Source organism: Trachurus trachurus (assembly GCF_905171665.1).
Source record: "Trachurus trachurus genome assembly, chromosome: 13".
Taxonomy (NCBI): Eukaryota; Metazoa; Chordata; class Actinopteri; order Carangiformes; family Carangidae; genus Trachurus; species Trachurus trachurus.
The window spans coordinates 22,506,711-22,532,398 of NC_139892.1; the positions used below are offsets into that span (position 1 = coordinate 22,506,711).

At 42.3% G+C, this 25,688-nt stretch overlaps 1 protein-coding gene across 2 annotated transcripts in view; it reads right to left on the minus strand.

Annotated features, from left to right (window-relative positions):
- The window catches only part of LOC310995403 (exocyst complex component 3-like protein 2), a 44,312-nt gene that overhangs the window by 14,974 nt on the left and 3,650 nt on the right, over positions 1-25,688 (minus strand). The window contains exons 1-3 of one of the 2 annotated variants that reach the window (XM_083984455.1): positions 18,049-18,161; positions 3,222-3,740; positions 2,598-2,836 (exon numbers count right to left, since the gene is read on the minus strand). In XM_083984455.1, coding sequence (XP_083840581.1) covers positions 2,598-2,836; positions 3,222-3,703 — 721 coding nt within the window. In that variant the 5' untranslated portion in view covers positions 3,704-3,740; positions 18,049-18,161. Of the gene's footprint in view, positions 1-2,597; positions 2,837-3,221; positions 3,741-18,048; positions 18,162-25,688 lie in introns of those variants that run through there. The other variant, XM_083984454.1, reaches the window with a different exon arrangement.

A 25,688-nucleotide genomic window follows, 5' to 3' on the forward strand; every position in this document is an offset into this window, starting at 1 on the left:
ACAGCTCAGTGATGGGGCTTATCTTATTCCACCATTCACGCAGAACGCATTGTGGAGGTGGTTGGTTGTGTTGATGTTTGATGCGGTTGTGCTGCTGCATACCTGCATGCAGATGTACGACTGAAGTGCATCTGAGGGGCTCATCTCTGGGCTCTTGCATGCATGCAGAGAAAACATGAACAGACCATCAGAGTCAAACTGAGGTCAAACACTCACTAACTAACTGAATTAAATTCAGCTTTTGCAACCTGGTCTGGACTTTTGTTCAACGAGCTGGTCGTTTGATTAAAGGAGTGTTTTTGGATTGAACTTAATGATGTTCTTATGTGAAATGGTTTCAAATGAAGATGCAGCTTCTACACCGCAGGAGGTTCAGCTGAACCTGCAGCTGAGCCTACGGTGAAGTATCAACAGTCGAACAACGTGATCCAGAACCACTGAACCACAGACCAGGACCATGTACAGTAGGTGTATGTGTTTGTGTTATTGCCAAACAGAAGTAAAGGACTCGGGCTTATTTATACCTGCATCACTGTTATGTCCCATTTACACAACACACGCCCACGCACACACACACACACTCTCTCTCTCTCTCTGTCAACTCATCTGCTGACACGGTGGTTTATTACCAAGTGAAAACAAGCCTTTATCTGACACCCAGAACTTTCTGCTCATGCTAAAACTGAACTTAGATGCTGTGCTCGTATTCACGCCTGTGTGATCATCATCGTACTTCAGACAAAGGGCTCTGGCTCCTGGTCTGGCCCCAGTGGCTGGAGACCGAGCATACCATTTGACTCCAGATCACAGTGATAACAGCTGCTGACTGTCACAGTGAGAGCATCAAAAAAGACACAGGTCAGGACTGAGGGCTTCACTTTACTCACAGCTGTGAAGGATTGTCCCCTGTTGAGTCTGACTCACTATGTTACACACAGTGAAGACAAGTGATACTTCTACATCAAGTCGATGCCAAAACTCTGTAACTGTGATGGGACGATGTCCTACAAAACTGAGGTGCTCGATTCCTCCTGGACTGATGAGGACAGGATAATAACACTACAAGTCCTGCTCTAACAACAAACTGAAAGGGAAGAAACAAGAACATGTGAAAGCAGCTGCAGGTTCATGAGTAACAAACGATCCACCACATTTAGTGGTGGAAGCAGATCATCAGGGAGAAGTTATTGATAACCAGAAGTCAACTCAAACTGAGTGTTTCAGTTGTTCACTACATATCATAACAGCGTATGGTCAACATGGTCAAGTGTGGTTCAGTCTTTTGTTTAATAAGGGTGAAAACTAGTGCATCTCTAGAAACATGTATATGACAGAGAGTCTGTCACATACATTTACAACCAACCAGCTCGCAGTTCATCCTTCATGGAGTCTGGTGTGTTTTGTTAGTTGCAGCCTGGAGCTGACACATAGTGAACTACCTCATATGAACATTGGTAAATGATGAAAAGTGAAAAGCGAGGTTTGGTAATGTTAACTGAGAACATATGAGAACATAAATAATGATTAATTTGTTCTCATTTTGTTTATTTTCTTACAAGAAGAGCACTGTTAAAGAAGGGTGTCGTTCATTGTAAGTGGTGTCGATAAAAATAGACATACCTTTACGATCTATTTATATCTACCACACACAATATGTTCTAATGAAACACAGTGGGAATAATAAAGCAGAGCAAGTGTTTCAACGTGTAAACAAGGGTGTGGAGGAACTGAAAGCGCGCACGCACGCACACACACACACACACACACACACACACACACATACACACACAAACACACAGACACACAGACACACACACACATTCAAATCATTCATTAGAAAAGAGGAGAGTAAACAGGGTGCGATAAACAATAGACGCCCTTAAAAAATTTCCAGGACCAGCCCAATACTTATGATCTATAACACACACACACACACACACACACACACACACACACACACACACACACACACACACACACACACACACACACACACACACACTGTGTGAACTCCTGGGAAATTACAGCATCACAATGTGACCCAGTTGGCTGTGAGGTCACCTTCACTAACCTGAGGAGTGGGGGTGGAGGGGGGCATTGGGGGCACTATAAGCAGAGAGACCACTCCCCCAGCCCCTACTCCGTCCAGTTTACTGTCGGCATTGGAGTCTAAAATAGCTGGTGGACTGCCGACAGACAAAGATAAGATCATTCAGGCTGGTGTGAAAACAAGCTGGACGACAGCGTTAACAGACGAAGGGAGAGAGAGTGTGTTTCTAAGAAGAATCTCTGGTCTCCTCTATCTCTTTCAGACTTAATTCAACTCCTCAGTGTCGCTTGATCTAGTCCAACTCCACTCTTGGTTCAGGACTCAGCTCCTCAGAACCCCAAGGACACAAACAGAAGTGTCTCAAACCCCCTGACAGTCATGAATGAAGAGTCAACACTACTTGTCATGTCGACAGCCAGAGAAGAGACAAGAAGACACACTGTGCTGAGCTGGAGTTTCTTGTGGGCAGGGATGGGGTGAGTGGACACAAAATCTCAACATAGTCTAGTCTACAGTCAGTGTGAGTCAATTGTTTCTTTTTTCTTACCTGACAGTGGCTCTCTGGGTTTGACCTCCTCCACCACCTCCTCCTGCACCAGCTGCTCCTCTGGGCCCTGAGACGAGTGGTCGGCCATGGACTCCCTCTTCAGCTTCCCCAGACCCACCATCTTCATGAAGGACAAGCGGCGGCTGGTGGAGTCACACTCGCTCTCTGAACAGTTCAGCTCACCGTTGGTGAACGAATCCTTGTAGGAACTGAGGGTGTCGCGATATTTTCCTGCAAACCTGGGAGGGACATGAAGGGGGAAAGTATACACAGTCATCCTCTATTCCACCATTAACCTAAACCCCAAACTTTGGTCTTTATTATGGGAAACCAACCTCATTCGTCATTACCTTGAAATCATCCTCATGTCCCTCTCTGTCCAATCATTCCCTGTAGCTTTGTATCTCAATATTGTTGCCCAATAAGATACATTTCCCTCATCCTTCTCTTAGCAGACCATAATTATTATATATTCTGCTTCATCTTCACTGCAAGCATGAATTTATAAAATCAAAATAAAAAAAAATCAATTGTCCCTCTCAACCTCTTCTCTCGTTACTTCAACAAATGTCTAACCCCTTTTTCCCCTCCCACCTTGCCTCAACAGTTTCTATCCCACTGTACCTGAGCAGACTTCCTTCAGAGCTCCTCCTCCCCCTCTTCTTCTTCTCTGCAGGTGAAGGGGTTCCCTGCAGCGACCCCTGAGGGGAGGGGGTTGCACTTCCTTTGCTCTTCCCCGACCCTCTCAAGGTCTTCCCCAGCTTTCCCAGAGTCTTCAGTGGCGACTTAAACTTGAAGGCACCCTTCACTGAACCTCCTCCTCCTCCTCCGCTTCCCTTTTTGCCCTCGTTGGCCTCATTCTCATCCTCCTCATCCTCAAACGGGTTGCGGTCCCTCGGCACATCTCCATCCAGGAGGGAGCTGCCGGGTGACCAGCGGTTGCCATGGGCGCTGCTGTCATGAAGGCTGTCATCATCATCATCGAAGGGGTTGTGATGGTGATGGTGGGGGGTGATGTTGAGGCTCATCCTTCGGAGGATCAAAGCGTTGTCTAGAGTTGGACCACCGCCTTTCAGGCGCACTGGGAGGTTCTTAAGGATGGGCATGATGGAGCTGGGGGAGGGGGGGCAGGGAGAGAGGATCCTGGGGAGAGAGGGGAGGGAGATTTAGTTATCAATGTGTAAGTCAGGCGGCACAATTTAAGTGTGTTACAGAAAAGTAAAATGAGAGAGAACAAACTTCCAACATGAAGGTCCCAACAGACGTTCATGTCTTCTTTGATTGTAAAGCAGGTCAAGGTTCTGTATCTATACTACCACAGTATCAACGGCCCAAATCAGACCTGGTATTAAACATCCATCTCAGGTGATTCAACAAAAGTGGTCAGCTCTTAGCTTAGGTGTGAAGGCACCCAAGATGAATTCAGGACACATCTGGGATCTGATCACTCAGACCACGTTCAGAGATGGCCCACGACATTATGTGTCCACATTTGTTTTGCAGTGTGAACGTAGATGTCTCCTGACCACACTGAAGGAACGTCCACTTTATTCAAGAACCGCTTACTCTGTGTAAAAATACTCTAAGATAGTATTTGGTTCTTAAAATCACAAATATATCGATCTTCCTCCTACAGTCCAACATGCACATTAGATTGACCAGTGACTCTAAATTTTGCAGGTGTGAATGTGAGTGTGTGAGGTTGTTCATCCCTATATGTTGGCCCTGTGATAGACTGATGACCTGGTGTACCCCACCCATGCACTGGTAACTGGTGTAGAAAATGGATGGCTGCAACACTTCAAATAAAACACAGAAAAGAGGGAAATATGGAGCTTAAAAAAACAAAGTTTGGTTAAATGTCAAAATTGAAATCATCCAGCATTTTATTACACACTTCGACAAAATAAATCAATTAGATGATAACACTTCAGACATGTACCAATGAAATGACCTATGACCTTTATCCTTTACATGTCAGAGTGAAGTGAAATCAATCTGCGGTCAGATACAGCTGAACCTTCCAGACGAACCTAAAGCATTAGCCTTACTTTGTTAGACACACTGTTGCGTGTCATGAGCTTTTGGATTATTACGTAAAAAGGATCTAGGATGACGTGTGTTTTGCTATTTAGATATACTTTAGCTTTTATTTTGAAAAGAGGAAGTGACTAGCAGCTGAGAGTATGACTCTAGACTGCTACTGTCGAAACGTTTGTGCCTCGCCACCTGTTCCATTAAAGCTACCTAAAGGTCATTTTGTGAGTGCTGGCCCTTCAACTTCTTCTATTAAAAAGGATCTATGAATTAAAATAAAATGGATCAAATAAATGTATATGTCATATAATCAAAAGTTTCCAGTAATGATTATTCTGTGAATATTCCCTGATTTACTATTAATTGAATTGTGGTGGTGTGTATCAGTACTCAGCTTGTTTTTATAATGTGCTCCAATGCAGCATCTCTTCTACAATGAACAACCTGATGAGCGTGTTGCGTTCAGACACTGGTGTCAACCCATTTTTAGCCTTTGAGCTGCTGATAAGACTCCACCCTCACTGGGACAGTCACTTTATGACAGCCGCTCAGATAACACAGAGGTCGACACCGAGGCAAACACTTGGTGACATACAGTATAGTAACCATATAGAAACACAAGTGCATCCTTCACTTTTTGAGAAATGCCCAGGTTGGTTACAGGTTGTTGGGGATGGGTGAGGTGGCAGTTTGTGATACAATCAAATGTTTTCAGCTTCTTACTATGGAAACTATTTCCAAGTGTCACTTTATAGTCCAACTATCTAGACCACTGGTTTGGTACGAGCTAACGTTAGATTAAGATTGGAGTCCACTTGTGTCTGGTTCACAGCGCCAACAGACCCCAATGGAGTGGCGGTGCAGTCAGTTCACTTTGGAAACTCTTTGTTAAAGATTTGTCCCTGCATTAAACAATATAAGTCACAATGAAGTAAAACCTAACACTGCTGGTCTGTGGCTGACACACATCACGCTGTTGCTTTGTGTCTTTAATGTGGACACACCCAAACGTTCCACATAATTGTGAAATGATACCCTAACATTGTTAATCCAATCCAGGTAAAGTTTAACTAGGAACATGCTTTAATATCTGACTTTGTGTCGTGTCAACAGACACAGCTCATTACTGATTGGCTGCCAGGCGTATGTTCCTCAGCAACCACACTGACGCTCTTCTGGCAGATTCTTTACTCAAGGATTCACTAATGACCCCTGAGTTCAAGGATCAGCTCAACCTCTCTGGACTCCCATCTGACTCTGAAACTACAGTGACAAGTGAAAAATCTGCACTCTCATTGGCTGGCAGCAGGCCAGGAATTTCATCGTTTTCAGGGCAAGGCCATTTCACTCACATAAATCATTTTGAGTTAATATTGTATGTGTAGCTTCTGTCATGTCAATAGGTGTGATTGTGGACAGGAGCTGTCCTTGACTTCTACGAAGCTTGTAGCGAGTCAAGTATCACCTTCGTGTGAGGTCTGCAGTTGGCTGCCAGGTGTTAAACATGATGAAACTCTACAGTTTATATCAGAGTAATAGCCTGGAGGTAACCATGGTAACAATGCTGACGCTGGACTGCAAACACACCATAAAACATGGAGGTCCCACTGTTCCTCAGTAAGCAGCTCCCCCTGGTATAAAACGTCTGATGTCATATGGTCCCACAACCATAAACTAATAAGTAATAACTTATCAAACATTAACAGGAGGAGGTTTTACTGGGAAGAGATCAGTCATTTCATTGTAATGATTCATGGAAAACTCTCCTCAGGCCGGAGTGAACTGTTTTAGATCAACGCTGTTCCTCTTATCACAATGGCTCTGAATGTATACTGAGAACAGCATCTCTCTGTTTGATGACCTGCTGTCATGAGCAACGTCTCTTAATGACTGTTTGGGAGGATTCATGTGAAACCATTAGTGGAGACAGGAAGTGGGCATCCTGACTGATGATTTCCCCAATTTGAATGTTGTGTTTACAAACTGCAACAAACAAACCTGCAGACTCTATAATTAAAAAGAGGATTGAAAGTTGAAGGACAAACATAGAGAAACAACTTTTACTAAACACGTTTCAGTCTTTCTGAACCTTCAGGTTATTGTGAAACAAAGGTGTTGCTGATATCCTCTCACAACAACTATCTTAAGACAATATTTCCACTAATACATCTTAAAACAAAGAAGGGAACATATGAGATAACTGCAGATGGAGTTGATATCTGGGTGTGAACATAGAGGTTCTGACATCCTGACGAAGATCTATGTGATCGAAACGTTGATCTTACAGCCTACAACAAACATTTGAGGAACTTCACCCTTTTTCTAAAAGTCTGTTTGTTTGTTAGTCCTGCACCTGTAATACTTTGGATGTGCGTGTATCTTTTTTGCTTTTTAGGACATTTTAATACTTTGAGAAATATGTTTCAAAATGAGCAGTAATCTGTGTATTTTCCTTTTATAATCAAGCAACAATTACAATATGATTTATTTTAACCAAATCCTGCAGCCCTAATTCAAAGTCCACACCATCAGCTCAGCTCCACTCCACTCTCCTTTCAAGTACAAGTGTTTCTTTCTAATAACTCATGTGTCCTGGTTTGTATAATAGAGGTGAAGTCAATGATCTTCATCTTCATTACTCGATAATATAATTGTTCTCTCATTTGATTGTTTAAAGCAGAAGTAAGCGATCCGGTCGTTTTGGCTAACTTCTTGTCAGCCGATGGAGTTAGCAGTCCCCGCCCTCGTCATGGATCTATTGGTCCTCGTCCCTACGTCACCACATGCACGCGCATCCCTTGGCTGCACACACAGAGAGGACCGCCCCTTTATGCCGTTCTCTCTCCTCATTGGATAAAGGTTGTAGGATACAAGGAAAGTTTTCTCCTCGGCTTACAGCAGAGCAGAGTGAATGACAGACCCGTGTTTCAGACCAAACACTCTATATAAGTGATTGCCGTCGGAAGATATAACTATTTAAGACTTATATTAACACAAACATTCCGCTTACTTCTGCTTTAAGTAATTCAGAGTCTTCAGTTTTGTTTAAAAACCAAACCAGGGGTGGAAAGTAAGTGAATGCTTTTACTGCAATACTGAAGTACAGGTACGTTACACAACTTAATTAGCTTAATTTAATTTTTCATAACATTAGACAGTGTTTTATGTTGTTATAGTAATGGTACCACATCAACACTGATGCTGACTCCTCCCATCTCTGTTCACTATTGTAAAAGAAACGAGGAAAGTTTTCACTTCACGTCTCAAACTGGATAAAAGGTGAAAAGAGAAACTTTGACTGTGGATGGGTGTGTGTTTGCGTGTGTGAAGTGGAATGGGAGCGGATGTTGTTCATGCTGTTGGTTTCCAGTCTCACCAGCACAGGACACACCGCTGCAGTCAGAAATAGACACACACACACGCCTTCCATAAGAACGAGCATAAAGGAAAAAAACACACACACACACACATACACATGAAACTAAGGAAAACACACACATACACACTGGTGCTCAGCATGAAGGGGCAAAGTGGGAAGTGATTCAGTAGTGTTGGTTCCATAAATACCCAGCAGCCCCGGCGGCAGGCTCAGGAAACCCACACGGAGCCTGGTGGCGCTCACACACAATCTGTTTTCTTCAAGAGGGTCCCAGGGCATCGCGGAAGCTGCTGGACACAAACAATTGGAGCGGAAAGGACAGCGATAGTGTGACAGAGTGAGGTGAGGACTCCTGGGTCTCTGTAACTCAACAGTCTGTGGTGCAATGGAAAGGCCCAACTTCAAGACCAACAAGGATCAGACAAGACTGAAGACAGAACATAAGGACATCTGAGTCTAGACGATGGCTGCATTTAAATGTCTCTGCACATAAAGGGTGTTATGGGTAAATGGTGGTCATAAGGGGACCCATACACACAGCTGCTGAATCGGTCCATGTACTGTGACCATGATACAAAGAGAAAAGTTCATGTTTGTAGGAAAGGAAAAGAAAACACATGTTCAGATGTATCAGTATCCTGTTGCCCCATCAGTGTTTCAGGTCAAAAGGTCTCTCCATCAGTGACACGTTCAGTCTGTGGAGGAATATCAAAAAGTTTTCTTCGGGGTGCCGTATAGCTCACTGGGTTGAGCAGGACACTTATGCAGAGGCTTCAGCCTTCGCTGCAGCCGGTTCAGTTCCCCGGCGGTGGCCCTTTGCTGCATGTCATTTCCTCTCTCTGCCTCCCCATTTCCCATCTCTCTCAACTGTCCTATCAATTAAAGGGAAAAAGCCCCAAAGACGTAGTATCCGAACAGATGAGATGATAGATTGCTGAGCTGTGAAAGTATCGCCCTCTAGAAGCAAACAGCTCAGGTACAGAAAACAAAGCCTGTCAATCCCAGTACAAACCACCAATCATATAATCCAACCATGCCAGACGGGTGTTCGATGATCTGATTGGCCAAGAACATCTGCAGCAGGTGTGAGCAACATGTAGATACTTGGAACTAATGAGAGAAAACAGAGCTCACGTTTTCTTTTAGCTAGCTCACACTTCTCGCAGGACAGCCGAATCAAAGTGTAAAACAGTCTTCAGAAACTGCATGTGTGTCGTCCTTCCTCACATGGTTACATGTTCAACACAACATAAATGTCACATTAAGAGGTTAAGAGGTTGTGACCTTTCAACGTCACAACACGCAAACAGGAAACAAGGAAGAGAAGCAGATATCCAATCAGAAGGAGGCCCAGCCCACAGCCTTGACCTCGAGCATGGGTGGAGAGAGAGTGTGTGAGTGCGTGAGTGTGACTGTGAGTATGTGTCTGTGTGTGTGTCTTTCATGACTAATGAGTGTATAGATAATCAGATGATATATGTCTGCTGGAGGAAACAGTGAGAACAGTCAGGACGTTTAAAAATACAAACAGGAATCATTTAATAAAAGGAGCTGACAGCTGATCACTGACTTCTGGCTCACACTTTATCACTCTGTTCTGTTTGAGTCTAATTCATGACTCCATGATAATCTGTTATACAACTGGAGGAGAGCACACACTGTACAACATGATGGACGATTTCCTTGCATGTGCAGTTGTCACAGAGATAAAAAAAAACAAAAAAAAAACTGCCTCAACAGTTGAATATGTGGTGATTGTGAAGGACAAACGTAACTAAATAATAAATAGCATACAAACACTCTCAACCCCCAAACACTCAAACAAGGTGGACTGCACGTATATTGCACTACCCCGGCCTAATTGACCAAAGTGTTTCACAGAACCCTAAACAGAGAGTGTTTTTGATATTTCTTCCATATTCACACACTGTGACTGGAGAGGATTGAACTGGCCATCTACTACATAAGCCACAAAAGAAACACAATATAAAGAGGTTGTTGACTTCAGTCCAGTTGTTGGTGGTTATGGGTCTCCATCTATGTTTAGGATGAGGATGATGGTTATTGTTGAATAGCTAAACTCTATTCTTCTTCCCAGTCCGGTTAAAGCACATCTGACAGTGCCAGTGTAAATGTGAACTTTAATATGGTTTGATCAGTCATTCTGAAAATTACCCTTAAAGAGTGCAACAATTACCATGTACAACCAGACAGTGAACAAGGCAGCAGCTACAGTATGTTTCCACACAGAGACACACACGCACAGGAATGGTAAGTGGTGTAATGGTAATGTGATGAACTCCTTTTCTCTGCCAGTAAAGTTGCTATAGAGCTGCAGACTGAGGTCAGTGATGAACAGTCACAGCTCATCACTCAGCTCTTCTCTCTATGAGGTCCCATAACTTAAAGGAAGGACTGACGTGACATGTCTCTGTTAATGGTCGTCACATTACATAAAGTGGCACTGATTTGGTATGTCACTTTTCTGAACATTATCCTGCTGGTCTGACCTCTGGATTAGAGGAGGACAAATTTTCCGATGGGAACCCTGGGATGGGAGTAATTCAACTACTCATCACTGCTCATCAACACACCCACAACAAAACCACTGCTGACAAGACAGGGAAAACACTCGATGGAAGAACATAATACTTGTCATTCCCTCACCTTTTTTATTATCCCCTGTCTGCTCTGGCGGCTGGTTGGTTGCCGGCCGCCACCCGACCAGTTGTGCTGTGTTTACATGAACACTTGGTGCAGCTGCGAAAAACAATACTATCAACAACAATGGATTTGGATTCAGGAAAGACAGTGTTGCAATGGAGGGTGAAGGACAGTGATCTTTGAATTTTATTGTCAACACTCTTGGGGAAGCCAGGAGTTTTAAACAAGTTCTTGAGGATGAAAAGTGACGGCATTAACAGACGTACACAGTTTGCAACACATGTAAAATTCTCATCAACTAAGAGAGTCAGGGACAAGTGGCCTGCTGGGAGACATGCAAAAAAATAACATCTTTCACAAAATGCAAATTGCCAGAGGCCATGGAGTCTTGCCAATAAAGTTGCTCACACGTGCAGCTACAGTAAAACCCTTTGCTGTTGTAGAGAGACAGATTGTATCAATGCTGCAAAGGAACTTGTTATAAATATGGGGGCATTGTCTAGGTGGGAGATGTCCTGTCTGCTGCATTCTGGATTGAGGAGAAATATGAATAAGCAGAGAAAACAGTAACAGAAGAGCTTCAAGTTCTCACGGCATCTCTTAATTTATGCCTGAAGACTATGGGATAGACATGACAGCAGTATTTTTGTGGGAGTGGGATGGGGCAAGAGTAACTATCAACTCCTGTGTCACCAGTGAGTGAAACCTTAATGGGACGAACTTTTAACTGCGGGCAGGTCCAGTGGAGCAGTGAGATACTCCACAGCTGTGGATAGTGAAATGTGTAGGTTTACACACACACACACACATGCTCATAACGACGCTCACTGATGGACACAGCCACAACAGAACCACTGCTGAGAAACAGAGCTACCACTTCATCAGCCAACAGCACGGTGCTGCTGTCACGGCGGCCATATACAGGTGCTAACAAAACACTGTATTTTAAAACTATTCCAGCTGCTCTTAAGTAGGCTAGTGTTTGAATTCTTGAGTTTTGTGAGGTCACAGTGACTTTGACCTTTGCCAACCAAAATATAATAGTCAAGTGACTGTGAATTTACTTTGAAGAGTTTCTGCAAAGGTTGCTGAGAGGGACAAAGTTAAAAAATAAAAAATAAAAAAACACACACACTGAATATCATGCAGCTGTGTTTTTAGTCAGGTAAAAAACTTTTATTGGAGTAGCCTATTTTCTTTCTGTGCTATTGAACCTCACACTTGAGCAAATGAGTTTTCTCTGCTGCTGATTTGTGGTTTCTTGCTGGGAGTAGGTGTTAGTCATTGCCACTTGACACGAGCTGTTTAAAGACATTAGATGTAGGCCTACTCTATCAGAAAGTGATGAGACAGCCCTAGCCAGTTAGCATGCTAGCTTCAGTAGGACAGCAGATAGAGGCAATGCAACTGTTTCTGTCCACCTCTGGAGATAAAAGCAATGAAGTAAGCCCAAACAGCTGCTAATGCTAGCATTAGCTATACAGCACTAGCAAAACTTCCTCATAGCTACACTGCAGTGTAAGAAACGGATAGAGGACACAGACACAGCTGAGATCAAATCAGCTGTTTTCCAAACAGAACAAGTCACCTCTTAAACAAACTCGCCAGGGACTTTATTTAACAAATATCAAAAATAAAAACACAGAGTAAAGACACCCAGTAACACTGGAACTGTAACCTTACATTGTAGGAGTCATTTCTACTCCTTTAATCACAAAGCACTAGGCTACTCCAGCAGATTTAGAGGAAGGTTGGTAGAGTGACACCTGAGCAGTCAATAAACTGAAACGTTCAGCCCCACACTGATGAGTCACACTCTTCAGACTGACTGCTTCCAGTCAAGAAGCAGCAGAGTAGATGATTGATAAAAGCTGACCTGCTCTGATAAAGAAGAACTTAAATGGCTCCAAAGTCCCATCAGCCACCTCTGCATCAGGTCTGGTCTAGATGGAGTTGGTCCATTATGATTGATTATCTGTTTTGTGTGATCACAGTCCAGACGGCTGAGTCAGAGCAGCAGTCAGGAGGAGGACGAGAAGGAGGAGGACTGAGAGGATGATGTCCATAGTGTGCATTCAACTAATCAGCATAGTTCTAAATATCTTTTAATGGGACTTACAGAAACACTGTATCTTTTTGAGAGGAGAGATGCAACAAAAACTCAGGCAAATGCTAGGGAGGGCAACTGAAACTGAAACTATCCTTCATAACAGGAAGCAGAGTAGTGTTAAGGCATTGGAGGTAAAAAGAGTGTCAGTTAGTTTTAATGAACAGAGTAAAGGTGGCTAAAAAGTGGCTTCATATGAGCATCCTATCCACAGAGCTAATAGTCGATGTTTTAAGGAAGATTTGGGGCCCATATCTCAGTCCTTTCATCCATCCATCAATCCATCCATCCATCCATCCATCCATCCATACTTACATACATATAGAGACAAACAACCTCACACATTCACATTGACACCTATGGGCAATTTAGAGTCACCGGTCAGTCTATTGCACACATCCACAATAGACGACAGTCTGTATAATACACTAAGAAATCTGTCTGCTTTAATCTATTTCATTGTTTGTTTTTTATTACCTAATATTTGCTACATGTGAATTGTGAACATTTGTAAATTGAAAAGAGCAAGAAAGAGGTTTAATTCAAAAGGAAAATACAAAAGTTTTGTACGATGAAAGGAGCAGGGGACAGAGGGAACACAGCCATCTAAAGCAGATTAAATCAGAGCAGGGCTGTGTTACCTCTGTTTACCTCTTGAACATCACAGATCCACCATCATGACTGATCACAGAGCTTTCTCTCTTTTCTATCTGTTGGTCAGAGTTTCTTCTTCACATATGGAGAAAGTTAAAAGGGTTTTGCAGGTATTTAACATTCAGGACACGCAGAGGACAGACTGCACCATCACATCCTGTAATAATACAGCTGGTTGCATAAGTTTGCTTGCAGGCTGATGACAGATATTGAGGAATGATGAGGGCACCACCAGAATAACTGAGCAGGTCCCGACTGACTGACTGACTGATCAATCTCAATCTGCAGAACTCCACTGTGGATTCAAATGATTTAAGGGCTGATCATCAAATCACCGGTTATCACATAATCCAGCTATGATTTCAGATAAGAGCCTGCTCTGAGCACGGTCAGTTACCTACACTGCATCTGTCTTTCATTAAGTTAAAACTGCTGCCTTAGCAGAATGTGTGGGGGAGAACAGCTGCTCAGAAAAATGTAATATTATCTCTCCCCTAAAGAGGGGGTGTGGCTGCAGTGGAGACAGGAAGCAGTGAAACACTTGAGCAGCAGTACCCTAATGAAGGTTGTTGAGTCTGAGAGAGTTCACATCTGCCATGGAGAACACTTAGTTCACATGAAGCTCAACTTTGTTCATTTAAACTGACTGGAAGTCAAGTTTGTATCTGTCACAGCTCCACATGGGTCCATGTCTACGGGTCAGTGACAAGCGCAATTCAGAAATTCAATTAAAAATTGTTTTAAAAGCATGCATCAGATTTGTTAAAATGTAGCCTACATTTGAACCATTTTTAACAAAAGTAAGACTGAAATGCCCCTAAAATGTCATCAGATGATGTAACAAAAGAATGATGAAAGTATTTGTATCCACCTACAGCGGATTTAAGTGTACTAATAAAAAATATACTTTCTTCTGAAAATATTTAACTGAAATACATTTTTTTCTGTGTCTGTATGTTTAAATTTTAATACATTTTGGGAATACTGAGCAGGACATATCCTAAAAACACACCTTTTTTCCAAAATAATGTGTGATAAATTATGTAAAATATGTCAAGAAACATATTGTTGCATTGCAAAAGTGAATTTCACTTATTCCACATCAGTCCCGATATATTTTCCTGTATATGTTTAGATTTTTATGAAAGAAATATCAGTTACACCACTTGACATTGGGTTGCATCACGTCATTGACCCCTACACAAAAAAGGAAAAGCAGAAGTTGAGAGCCTGAGTTAAGGTTCCCTTACAATAAAAATAGTGGAAGTTAAATGTTGACCTGACTTTAGTCAAAGTTTTCTCCTTATCTTAAAGAATCACTTCAAGTCAGGATCTGAACAGGAGGATAGTGTAGTTGTGCCCTCTTTTATTGTTGCTGCCTCCCCTTTAATGCTAGCACCAAACAGTTTCAATGGAAAAAGTTGCATTAAGGCTGTAAAATGTCCATAGAATTACATCTTTTTACCATAACTATGGAAAAAAGAGAGATTCTGTGCAACGCCCTTAAGTAACTCCCTCAGATAAGGAGAAATCAAACTCGAAGCGTCAAAGTAGAAAACCTACTGATAGTTTTACTTGTCTTCATCCAGATCCAGATCTAATGATTGGATCCTGATTAAACAAATCTGAGGCTCATAAATGTAGTGTAAAAATTGAGAGATCAACACTGGACCTAGGTCCAATCTGAACTCAGTCCTGGAGAAAGTCCTCCACTCTAACTTTCCTGATTTTGACAGGAATAATCAACTGTATTCAACTCACAACAATGACAAAAATCAACCTTACAACAGTTTAGATTTTTCTTTGCTTGAACAACATTACCCACAATCTCTCAGTCTGTCCTGTGTCACATTTTGGAGAAATAGCTACTATAAGACTACTGGTGTTTAGTTTGGCATGTTGAAAGTTTGTATATTCATTGTAGTTGAGTTGGAATTAGGGCTGTGTATCCTGTCAGTTAGCTATAAAGTGAGGGTGTGTCTGTTTTATTACACTAAAACTTTGACCAGTGTCTAATCATGTGTGTGTGTGTGTGTGTGTGTGTGTGTGTGTGTGTGTGTGTGTGTGTGTGTGTGTGTGTGTGTGTGTGTGTGTGTGTGTGTGTGTGTGTGTTAGAGAAAGAGTGACAGACAACATCAGTTTTTGTCTGAGAATATATATATTATATATTATGTATTGCATATTTACAACTGCTATTTGAACATGTTCACTTGAGCTTTTTGGGAACATCTCACTATTTTCACACATTTTCTCACATTTTAACTAATTTGTATTACAGTCTGTACAGATCTCTGTGATGAGCAATATGGGGTTAGAGGCTTGAGGTTTTCGGTCTGACAAGAAACATATTCAGGTTCAGGTCCAGTACAGTCCCCACACAGGACCAGAACCACAAGGTGGAGGAGGACCCTGCAGAGCTGACAAAGGGCCAGAGTTGTGCAGAATTACAATACATTTGGGACTAATTAATAGAAACACAGAAGCAAAAAACATGGAGGAGAACTCCAAGCACCAAGTCCACTGAGTAACTCCTGCAGCTTGTAAGAAAAACTCTGTGTCCATCATTAAGACACATTTTGGCTTTAGTGAAGACAACACTGAACAAAGAAAAGCCAGCAACTAAAGATAATACCATCAATCTGTTTCAGCACTTGCAAGGCAAGGCTCAAAAAGAGATAGAGAGACTGACATGTATTTTCTACTTTTTACATTAAAACTGAAATGTTCAATTAGTAACCATAAATATTTAATTTGCGTTTGTCTCATTCAATCATTTTTTAAAGTAACGAAGATTAGAGTACTCTTTCATTAGAAAAAATATCCAGCTAGAATAGTTGAGCATGTTATAGTAAAAACCTTGTCAGTGAACTAAGGGCTAAAAACAGAACATGTAATTGAATTTAAATGTTCAGTTAGTCATGATATGGATTTGATTGATTTTCAAATCGCCCAGCACTATGGAAACCTTGGGTTAGAGCAGCTGCTCACTTTTCCTGTTATGTCACCTCTTGTAGTGGAAAATGCCACAACAAAACAAGAAGCCACAGTCTGAGGAGCTTTAAAAATAGCTAGCATGTTGCTATATGACCGTTAAAAGAGGCGTTGTGCAGCAGCTCCTCTCTCACAGGACATGACTGGTTGAACCATGATGGTTTGACCACAATTAATAGTATGGAGGTGATGAATTCTCACTTCTCACTTCTCCCTTGCCCCCTTCATCTTAGAGTAAATTCTGAATTGTGTTCCACCTGTTGGTCTTAATTGAGGTGAGGGGCGGGCAGGGCAGGGGGGCATTACATTCACCCCTCATTTTACCCTCTAAAATTAGAGAGGTGAAGTAATAAAGAAAAGTTGAGAAAGTGGAAAAAAAAAGAAAAAAAGATGTTGGATGGACAGACTCTGGAGCATTTAAAGTCCAGCTGCAGTCGGTGTCAGTGAATGCAGCACTGCCGTGTGACAGCCTAGGCTTGAATGAAGCCACATGCCAGAGATGCATGAGCTGCAAGACAACACAAACTCTTTGTGGACACAAACAAATCAGTTGAGGTCAGTCAACAATCTGAGGATGACTCCTGTTATTCAGACAGCACCCAGAGTTTATCACGTGTTAACATTTCTAACTGCAGCTTCTCTTCTCATCATCACTTCACCAATTTTCAATTTTCAACACCCTGTCATCTCACACTGGCATGGAATTCAATCAATATCCGATATCTGAAGTCTAACTCCTCCTCCTCCTCTTCCTCCCCATGATCTCCTCTGCCATTATGTGACTCAGGACAATTACATGTGTTCCCATGTGTCTGACCTTCAGCAGCATTCACAGACCAGCACTAGGTAAATTAGCAATAGATATGCAACTTTACTAAATCAGCATATGATATACAGTATTACCAAATTCTGATCAGATTTGCAATAAATTGGATATTTGGGCTGGCTTCTGAACAAGGCCTGAGAGACCAAACGAAGGTTTAACGGTTACCAGAATCATTCAGTGTCAATGAATCTGCAATCTGACCTCCCCTGTCCTTCACACCTGAACACACCTGAGCCCAGTCCTGCAGCAGATCAAACTTCCACACAAGACAGCGAATCTAATCAGGTAGCCTATACTCAGACACATCTGAGGATTTCTAGCCTACTACTAATCAGTCAGATCAGCTGATTCATAGAGAAGTTTGATTAATCAAATGTTGATTGTTCCTCCAAAGTCAAAAGCCAAGAAAAAACACATCAAAATCTTCAGTTTCAGCTTTTTCATGTGTGAAGATTTCTGTTATCAGTTTTTAGTTGGTAATATGTTTGTGAGGTTTGAAGAGAGACCTGAACCAACTTGGACTTTAGAAACTCACTTTGACATGTTATAGAGTTGTTATATCAGCGGATTAAGCAGTTGAAGAAGTAACCTATAGGCTAAATTCTCCAACACACACCAACAATAAACGATATATTTGATCAATCTGCTTTTATGACTGAAAAATATAAAATTTGTGCTGTGTTTAACCTTCTACGTTTAACTTCTTTACTTTTTTTTCTTTTTTTATTTTATCTTGACCTCATAAAACTCCAAATGTGTGCAGGTGTGCACCGAGTTAAAACAGTTGACTTACTGCACGGAGTCATGGTGGCGGAGCAGCGGATCAAGGCGTCATGAGAAACCGGGCTGAAGCGTCAGACGCGGCGGGGAGAGTCGCACCGTCACGGAGCAGAGCAGAGTGTCGATCAGTCCCTCTCTCTCTCTGCTCGACCATCGGAGAGAGCAGGGAGGCGCCGGGTGGACCGCTCATGCTGCCTTCAGGCGCAGTCGGAAATGTCGACATCAAGAAGGGAGCGGCGCATTACCAGCTCAACAGAGTTGATTTGAATTCAGAGAGATTTTGATGGAACATATGAAACGTGGACATTCTTAAACACAAACAAACAAAAAACGATCTGTTTTTGTAACTTGAGATTATTTCTGCCTTGTATTGATGATGGAAACACGTTGAAGGCTTTGATTAGAATTTAGGCCTAACTCTTTTTTTGTAAGATGGCTGTAATAACGTTTGTTGTTACCAAATAATTAGGTAGCCTATATGAGGTATGGACTACTGGAGCATGGTCCAATAATTTCACAATTTTGATTTATGGTGAACTGAAAATATCTGAAGGTCTGCGCCAAACCAGTAAGATGTGAAAGCAACAGGGAGAATACTGTGCTCCTGCTCATCGGGGTAATTAGGCTATCCAATCAGCCAATCATGCGGCAGCAGCAGATCCAGGTAAGGAGCTTCGGTTAATGTTCACACATCAAATATCAAAATGAGCACAACTGTGACCACAGTGACTGTGACATGTTGTCGGTCTGAGTGATTCTCAAACTGCTGACCTGCATCTTCAGCTACAACAATCCCAGACTGGACCAACAACAAAAGCAGCAGCTCTGTGTTGATGAGAGGGGTCAGAGGAGGAGGAGGCTTCAGTCACTCAGATAACCACTCTTTACAACTGTGCTGATAAGAACAGCTTCAGACTGAACGACACCCTCCACTTGTGTTTTTACTGTAATGAGAAGAAAAAGGACTAAAGGTTCAATGACTGTGGAGCATTCCCTTGCAGCACTTGCAGCTTTCTCCACAGTCTGTCTGGACAGTATTGTTACTGTGATTTTAACTGGTCTAAACTGTGGGAATGTTGTTTTACTACAGGCAAAAATGTTTCCTGTTTCACTCACATCCACATGGGGCAGTTTTGTCAGGTTTATGTTACAGTAAGACTCTGTTACCTTCTATAACTGGACATCTGGGAGTGTTTCATAGCTCTGATACCCTGGCCGTGCTCCAGAAGAAAAACCAGAGCCCCTCCTGGGTCCAGGGCCTGGTCCACAACTTTCTGATGGTTGTGTTTTCTTTCTTTTTTTCTGCCAATCCTTTAAATCTGTCACTTTTCATTCAACAGGGAACTTAACTTATTAATGTGTGTGTGTGTGTGTGTGTGTGTGTGTGTGTGTGTGTGTGTGTGTGTGTGTGTGTGTGTGTGTGTGTGTGTGTGTGTGTGTGTGTGTGTGTGTGTGTGTGTGTGTGTTGACCTGTGTTGAAAGTAGAGTTAATGAGTATTGTGTCAGCTCTTTTGAGTATTGTGTCAGCTCTTTTGTGAGATGTGTGTTTACCAGCTGAATGACTGGTGACTCTCAGCCACAGGAATGCACACACACACACACACACACACACACTAACCCTTGTCACCTTGCCCTGAGTCACACACGACCCTGAACTGGAAAAATCTTGAAATAAATAACCAAATAATCAAAAAACAAACATGACAATTTTTGTATTTTTACATTTATTGGGGCAAGAGGGTAACCCTCTCAGGGTGCTATTACTTTTCTCTACCATTTTTTTGTGACATAAGTCAGAAAAAGAACAAATTATTGGACTTTTGCAAACGACTACTGCTCTGGCATACTTTCACCTACAGACTCCATTTACACTTTAAAATACAGACACACGTCTTGCATATTTATGGATTGTTCCATGTTTTGATGTTCTTGATCAATCAGTGTTCAATGACGATGATTATTTTTGGAGACATTTGAGATCATAATGGGTGTTTGTTGCATAGAGTGTTTGGGCTTAGAGCAGGTGACATCATCGGCTAGAGTGGGAGAAGTTGTCTAAAATGGACTGACATGTTTCTTCTTACACGCTGCTCCCGGCCACAAATTACTTTCTACACACATGATTTTTTTTCCGCAGTTGTAGACAACCTTGTTCACTTGTTTGAACTGTGAGCCTCTGAGCTTGGCCAGATACCTTCCTTCTGCCCATTGAAAGATTTTCTGAGACAAGCAGAAGGGATTCCTGTTTTTAACTTGCAACGGTTTCCAAAATATTTACTTAAACCCAAATATGAGACCAGCGCCGAGGCAGAAAATCACCCTTTTTCGCTACGTTTCTGTTGAGAAAAAGGCAAGCAGGAGCTTTGCCTTTTTACTGTTGCCAACTTAGTAACATTAACATTAGACATAATGGTTTCTGACATTTTTGTCATGAAGCACTGAGCAACAACTGACTGACTTCTTTTTAACAAACTTTGGCTGGCCCCCACTGCCACTACTGTTCCAAGTGGCAGGCAGAAAAATTTATACATTTGAAATACATAAATACTATATGAAGAGGTGCAAAAACAAATAGCCTACAGAATTTTTATCAGAGGGAGGGAAAAGTGCATTTAACACTCAAAGGGACTGAGGTGACCTGCTTCAGGTCCTGGATTGTGGATTAACTGATAAGACAACCACTCAGGCTGCGTGACTGTGTCTGAGGGACAGTGATGGTCATTGAACTGTTTTATGCTGCAGTCTGCTGGAGCAGTAGCAGGTCTGACCTGAACACAAGGAGACTAGACAACACAGCTAAAAAGACTGGGACTGTCACTGTGGCAGGAGTCTGGACTCACTCAGGACTGTTGTTGAGAGACACGTGCAGTGTAACATACTGGACATCTGAGACAACATCAACCACCCTCTACAACAGCGTGTCAGGTCAAAGATCTAACTGAATACAACAGTGTATAACATGAAGCCTCCACAGAACAATATTGATCTGAAGCTCAGTTCACCTTCACACAAACATCCTTTCTTACTTCTCTGAAGATATCAGAATTAATTTTGATTTGAAATGTGCCGGCGTGGGCTTGTGGCCACAGTCCAGCCCTTCATCTCTCTTATCTCTTGTCAAATCTCTGCCCCACACAAACATGCACGCACAAACACATGCACACACACACACACACACACACACACACACACACACACACACACACACACACACACACACACACACACACACACTGTTGTCTCCAGCAGAATCCTCCAGGGTCACAGACTCACCACAGTTACTCAACTCTGAGCCCGTTGAGTAACTCTAGAAAAAACACTTCTAAATCTAAACCATTTCATGCTGGAAGAGGTTTGTTGTCCTAATGTTCCCATGGACAGATGAAGAGACAACAGACCCTGGGACACTGACATGTAACAAGCCCCCAACCTTCCTACATCAGAGCAAGCTCTTTCAGATTGGAGACAACAACATTGTTCTGTGGTTGTGTGTCCTTGTTCAGATATTCATCCACAAACCCAAGGGGCCAAACTGAATGAATGAACAGCACAACTGTGAGAACAGATTGTTATCTTGGTTCTGTAACAACCTGGTCACCTGTTCGCCTGTTCTGTTTCCTCTGTTTCAACCACAAACATGTTTCTAAAGAGTAAACCAGAACCCAAATAAATACAAAGTTAAAGTCGATATAAAACTTGATTTAAATGCCCAATTCAAATGTGTGACAAACAATAACACAACATTACAAATATAAGTATTTGTGGCTTTGTGCTTGACTTTCAGTGCCACATTGTGTACTGTAAAAGGTTCAGATGATCTCAGTCTCCATATTGTGAATGATTTCAATAACCACAAAAGGCAGAACTTACTGCAGTGCTGACTGTCTGTGACCCTTGACTGTGAAAAGAGAAAACTTAGATACATGCTGAGTAGAGAGTTGTGTTGCTGAATCAGCAGCTGTAAAATTATCAAAAGTGGGTATGTGTTGGGTCAGTGGGTCAGAAAAGGAGAAGTCTGATTTTGCTGCTGTCACTGGTTGAATTAAGTTTCATATTCAGGGTGCTCACAGACAGAATCAAAACACAAAGTTCTGCCGTTTGCTTTCAGTTCTGTGGTGCAGGCTGCGCTCTACACTACACACCACACTTCACGTGGGTCTAAAATAACAGCTGTTATTTTTCTAAGAGGACACAAAAGGACAAACCACAGTCATCTGGTGAGACTGCAGGTTTCCAGTCTTTCACCTGACTCATGTTTGATTAAGAGCTGTGAAAGTTAAGTGTTTTGTTTCTGTGAGATGCAGGAAAAGAGAAAAGATGATGATGTAAATCATTCTGTCCACAGCACTGATAAAGAGTATTTACTCTGCTATTTCTCAATCCACTTCTCCTCTTTTCTATATTTTCCTCTTAACCACACACTCCTCACATTTTCTCTCCCCCACACACATCCCCAAGAGGCAAAGGTACAACATCAGACACTAATGTGACTGGTTCAGTAAACTGCAGAGGAGTCTCAACAGTCTGAGAGCTCATTGGTTCGAGTTCTGTGCTGTTACATGTTTAACTTTAAAAAACAACAACAAAAAAACAAAAGAAGATTTCTTCTTCTCATCCTGAACAGTGAGGGGTGGTGCTTTAAGTGGAGCCGTGGTGAGAAGTGCTGGTTCAGTGATGCTATGCTGAGCAGTAATATACAGAGGTGCCTGTCCTGTGTACTGGTGCGTACCAGCCCATTTAAAGGAAAGAATCACGTATACCCTTCTCCACCAAGATGAACCTGGTGCTAGTTCTGGGCTGGAGCTAGAGCTGGTTTGCTTTTCCATGGGCCAGAGAGCCATAGTAGAGCCACGTCATGGCATCACCCATCATGCATCTCAATTTTCCAAGCAATGCTTACCATTAATTTAATTTCATAAAGTTTTGATTGTTTTCAGGCAAGAAAGTTAAGGCCATGAAGACTCCTAATATGTTGTCAGTTTATCCATCTAGATGATGCCTGTTTGTCACTCAGCACTGTTCTAACAGAGGGGGAGACCCTGCCCAGCACCTGCCATGTCCAGCCGATCAGTGCGTCTCGGTAGTGTTGTCTCTGTGTCTGTGGTGCTTTACTGTCTGATAAAAAAAAAGAAGCTTTTGGAAGATGAAATTTGATCTGACTTGAAATATCTTTGTTATTGCTGATGGTCTGAGACCAATAAGCTGAATGAATACGGGATTTATTACAACAACTGCTCTGCCTGTGAGCTCCTGTACAAACACATTTTAATGATAACCGAACATTTCAATAATAAATTAACAGTGTGCCTCCTTTCAAATTAGTAGTAATAGAGTAGATTATTGTATATTACAGGATATGAAGTGTTTATTACGATACATTTACTGCTTCGTAAATGTGGTTTGTGGAGATGTGAGTTGAGATGAATAAGTCACAGTACAGGAGGGTCCTTAGCTGAGCTGATGTTTCTCTCATTGGTTACGATGACTAGTTGTGATTCTGTACATGGCAGCACATTTTAATGTTTAGATATAGCCTACTACTGTATGCAACAGTTGCCCTGACTGACCAGAACCAAATCTTGGACAAAACTCTGCAATGAACTCGCCATTGGAAAACGTATGAAAACAGGGATCAGGGCGTAGTAGATTCACTGATCCAGATCAGACTCTGTGTCTGGCTTTTGAATATTGTAACAGTTTTGTTCTGTTGTTGTTGTTGTTGTTGCCGTTGCAGTTTTCTGTCTGGTATTACAATTCTTTTTGATGGGATTGGATGTTGTGTTACTAAAACAGGAAGCAGGCTCTGACTGCATTGCTCACGGCATGATAACTTACACCCAGCATGCACAGGGCTCACCTTGGCAGGATTTCTCAGTAAGTAGCAGCACAGTGATTCAGGGTTTGGACCAGACTTGTACTGACTGAGCGGGTAGTATTAATGACCTGAACTCACCCTTATTGTATCAGTCTGTCAGCACACACACAGGCACACACACATCGACATGGACATGCATACACACACACACACACACACACACACACACACACACACACACACACACACACACACACACACACACACACACACACACACACACACACACACACACACACACACACACACACACACACACACACACACACAGGTTTTAAGAGGAAGTTGTCAGTCAGTACACACACCCAGCTGAGGAAACAGTCAGTGGTAACAGGAGATACTTTTATGTACAGGTCAGGAATTCAGTCACTGTAAGCGCCATTTATCATTGACAGTTTGTTTTGTGGTCATATGGTATTAGTTGTTGGTTTGGAGTGAGGAAGTGTTTCAGTGTAGTTCCAGGTAACACTGTTCAACATCAATGCACATTCCTTCTGCCTTATCAAAAGACAACAAAAGTTCCTTCAAATAAATAGAGATAGTTTACACGTAGTTGTAGTTGAGAGAATTTCCATAATTGCTTGACCCTTTCAGAACCAATAGTGTAATTTATCTATGGGGAGGACTTGATCACGGGGGCTCGCCTGGTTATAATAGGGGCCATCTCATCCAGGACTGAAAGGCAGTGCTCATTAAAAGAGTGGACCGTTGTGTCAATGTCACTGTCCACAGCAGAGTAAAAATAGAAAGCAGTAGAGAACTTTCCAGTAAAGAGATGGTTAAGGATGTGAGAGCTGATGATGCATTTGCAGGGTATGGAATCGAGATTAACGGACAAATCAAAAAACATACAGTTACGATCAGTAATAAAAATATCCTCAGAGGGTACACAGTCAATACTCAAACCCAGAGTAAAAACAAGATCCAGTGTGTGCCCTCCGCTGTCTGTATGAGTTGATTCATGTTGAATCAGGTTATGTTAATAAAGCTAGAGGCAAAATTGTCGGAGACATCATCAACATATTAAAGTCACCAGCGATGAAAAATCTGGATAGCTTGAGAATAGTGGACAGAAAGTCAGTGAAGTCAGTTTCAAATGAGCCATTTGTGCCAGGCAGATGGTAGATAAAGGTACAGTAAAAGGGATTTTTCACCAACTTTAATAATTAGAAGCTCAAATGAAGAACAAAAAATCTGGAGCCTGCACAGAGTGCGAAGATGATGCGGATTCCTTCCACAGCACTGGCGTATTCCAGTCACTGGAGGTGGTGGAAACAGCTCCACAGTTGGGAGCAGACAGGTCGGAAAACAGAGAGTCTGACAGCCCCAGGTAAAGGGAGCTGATTCCATGGAGTTACAGCCAAAACTCATGAAGTGATCGGCGCTGTTTTCCAATGACACCTTGCTTCCAGAGCCGTCTAGTTTGACCTGGACTCCAGCCATCTCCCTCTCCTTCTACCATACTTGCTTCTTGCGACAAACCAAGACCGGAAATGGCAGCGGTGGCTGACACAAATGGACACAAGAAAGCCGGATCATTTTACAATTGTAGGCAGTTGTCACTTCTGTCAGGGTCCATGTCAGAGATGGGGCTCATTCGCTTCACCATCCCAGAGAAGCTTAGAGTAGAAGGACTCAACGCGGTGGACAACAGTCTCACCATGCCTCTCTCCAGAAATGCAGTCATCACAGCATACTAAGATGTCTTCACGCGTCCAGTGGAGGTACTCTCCAGAGAGTTCAGCTGGTGCAGTGTGCACCACATAACAGGGACGTTA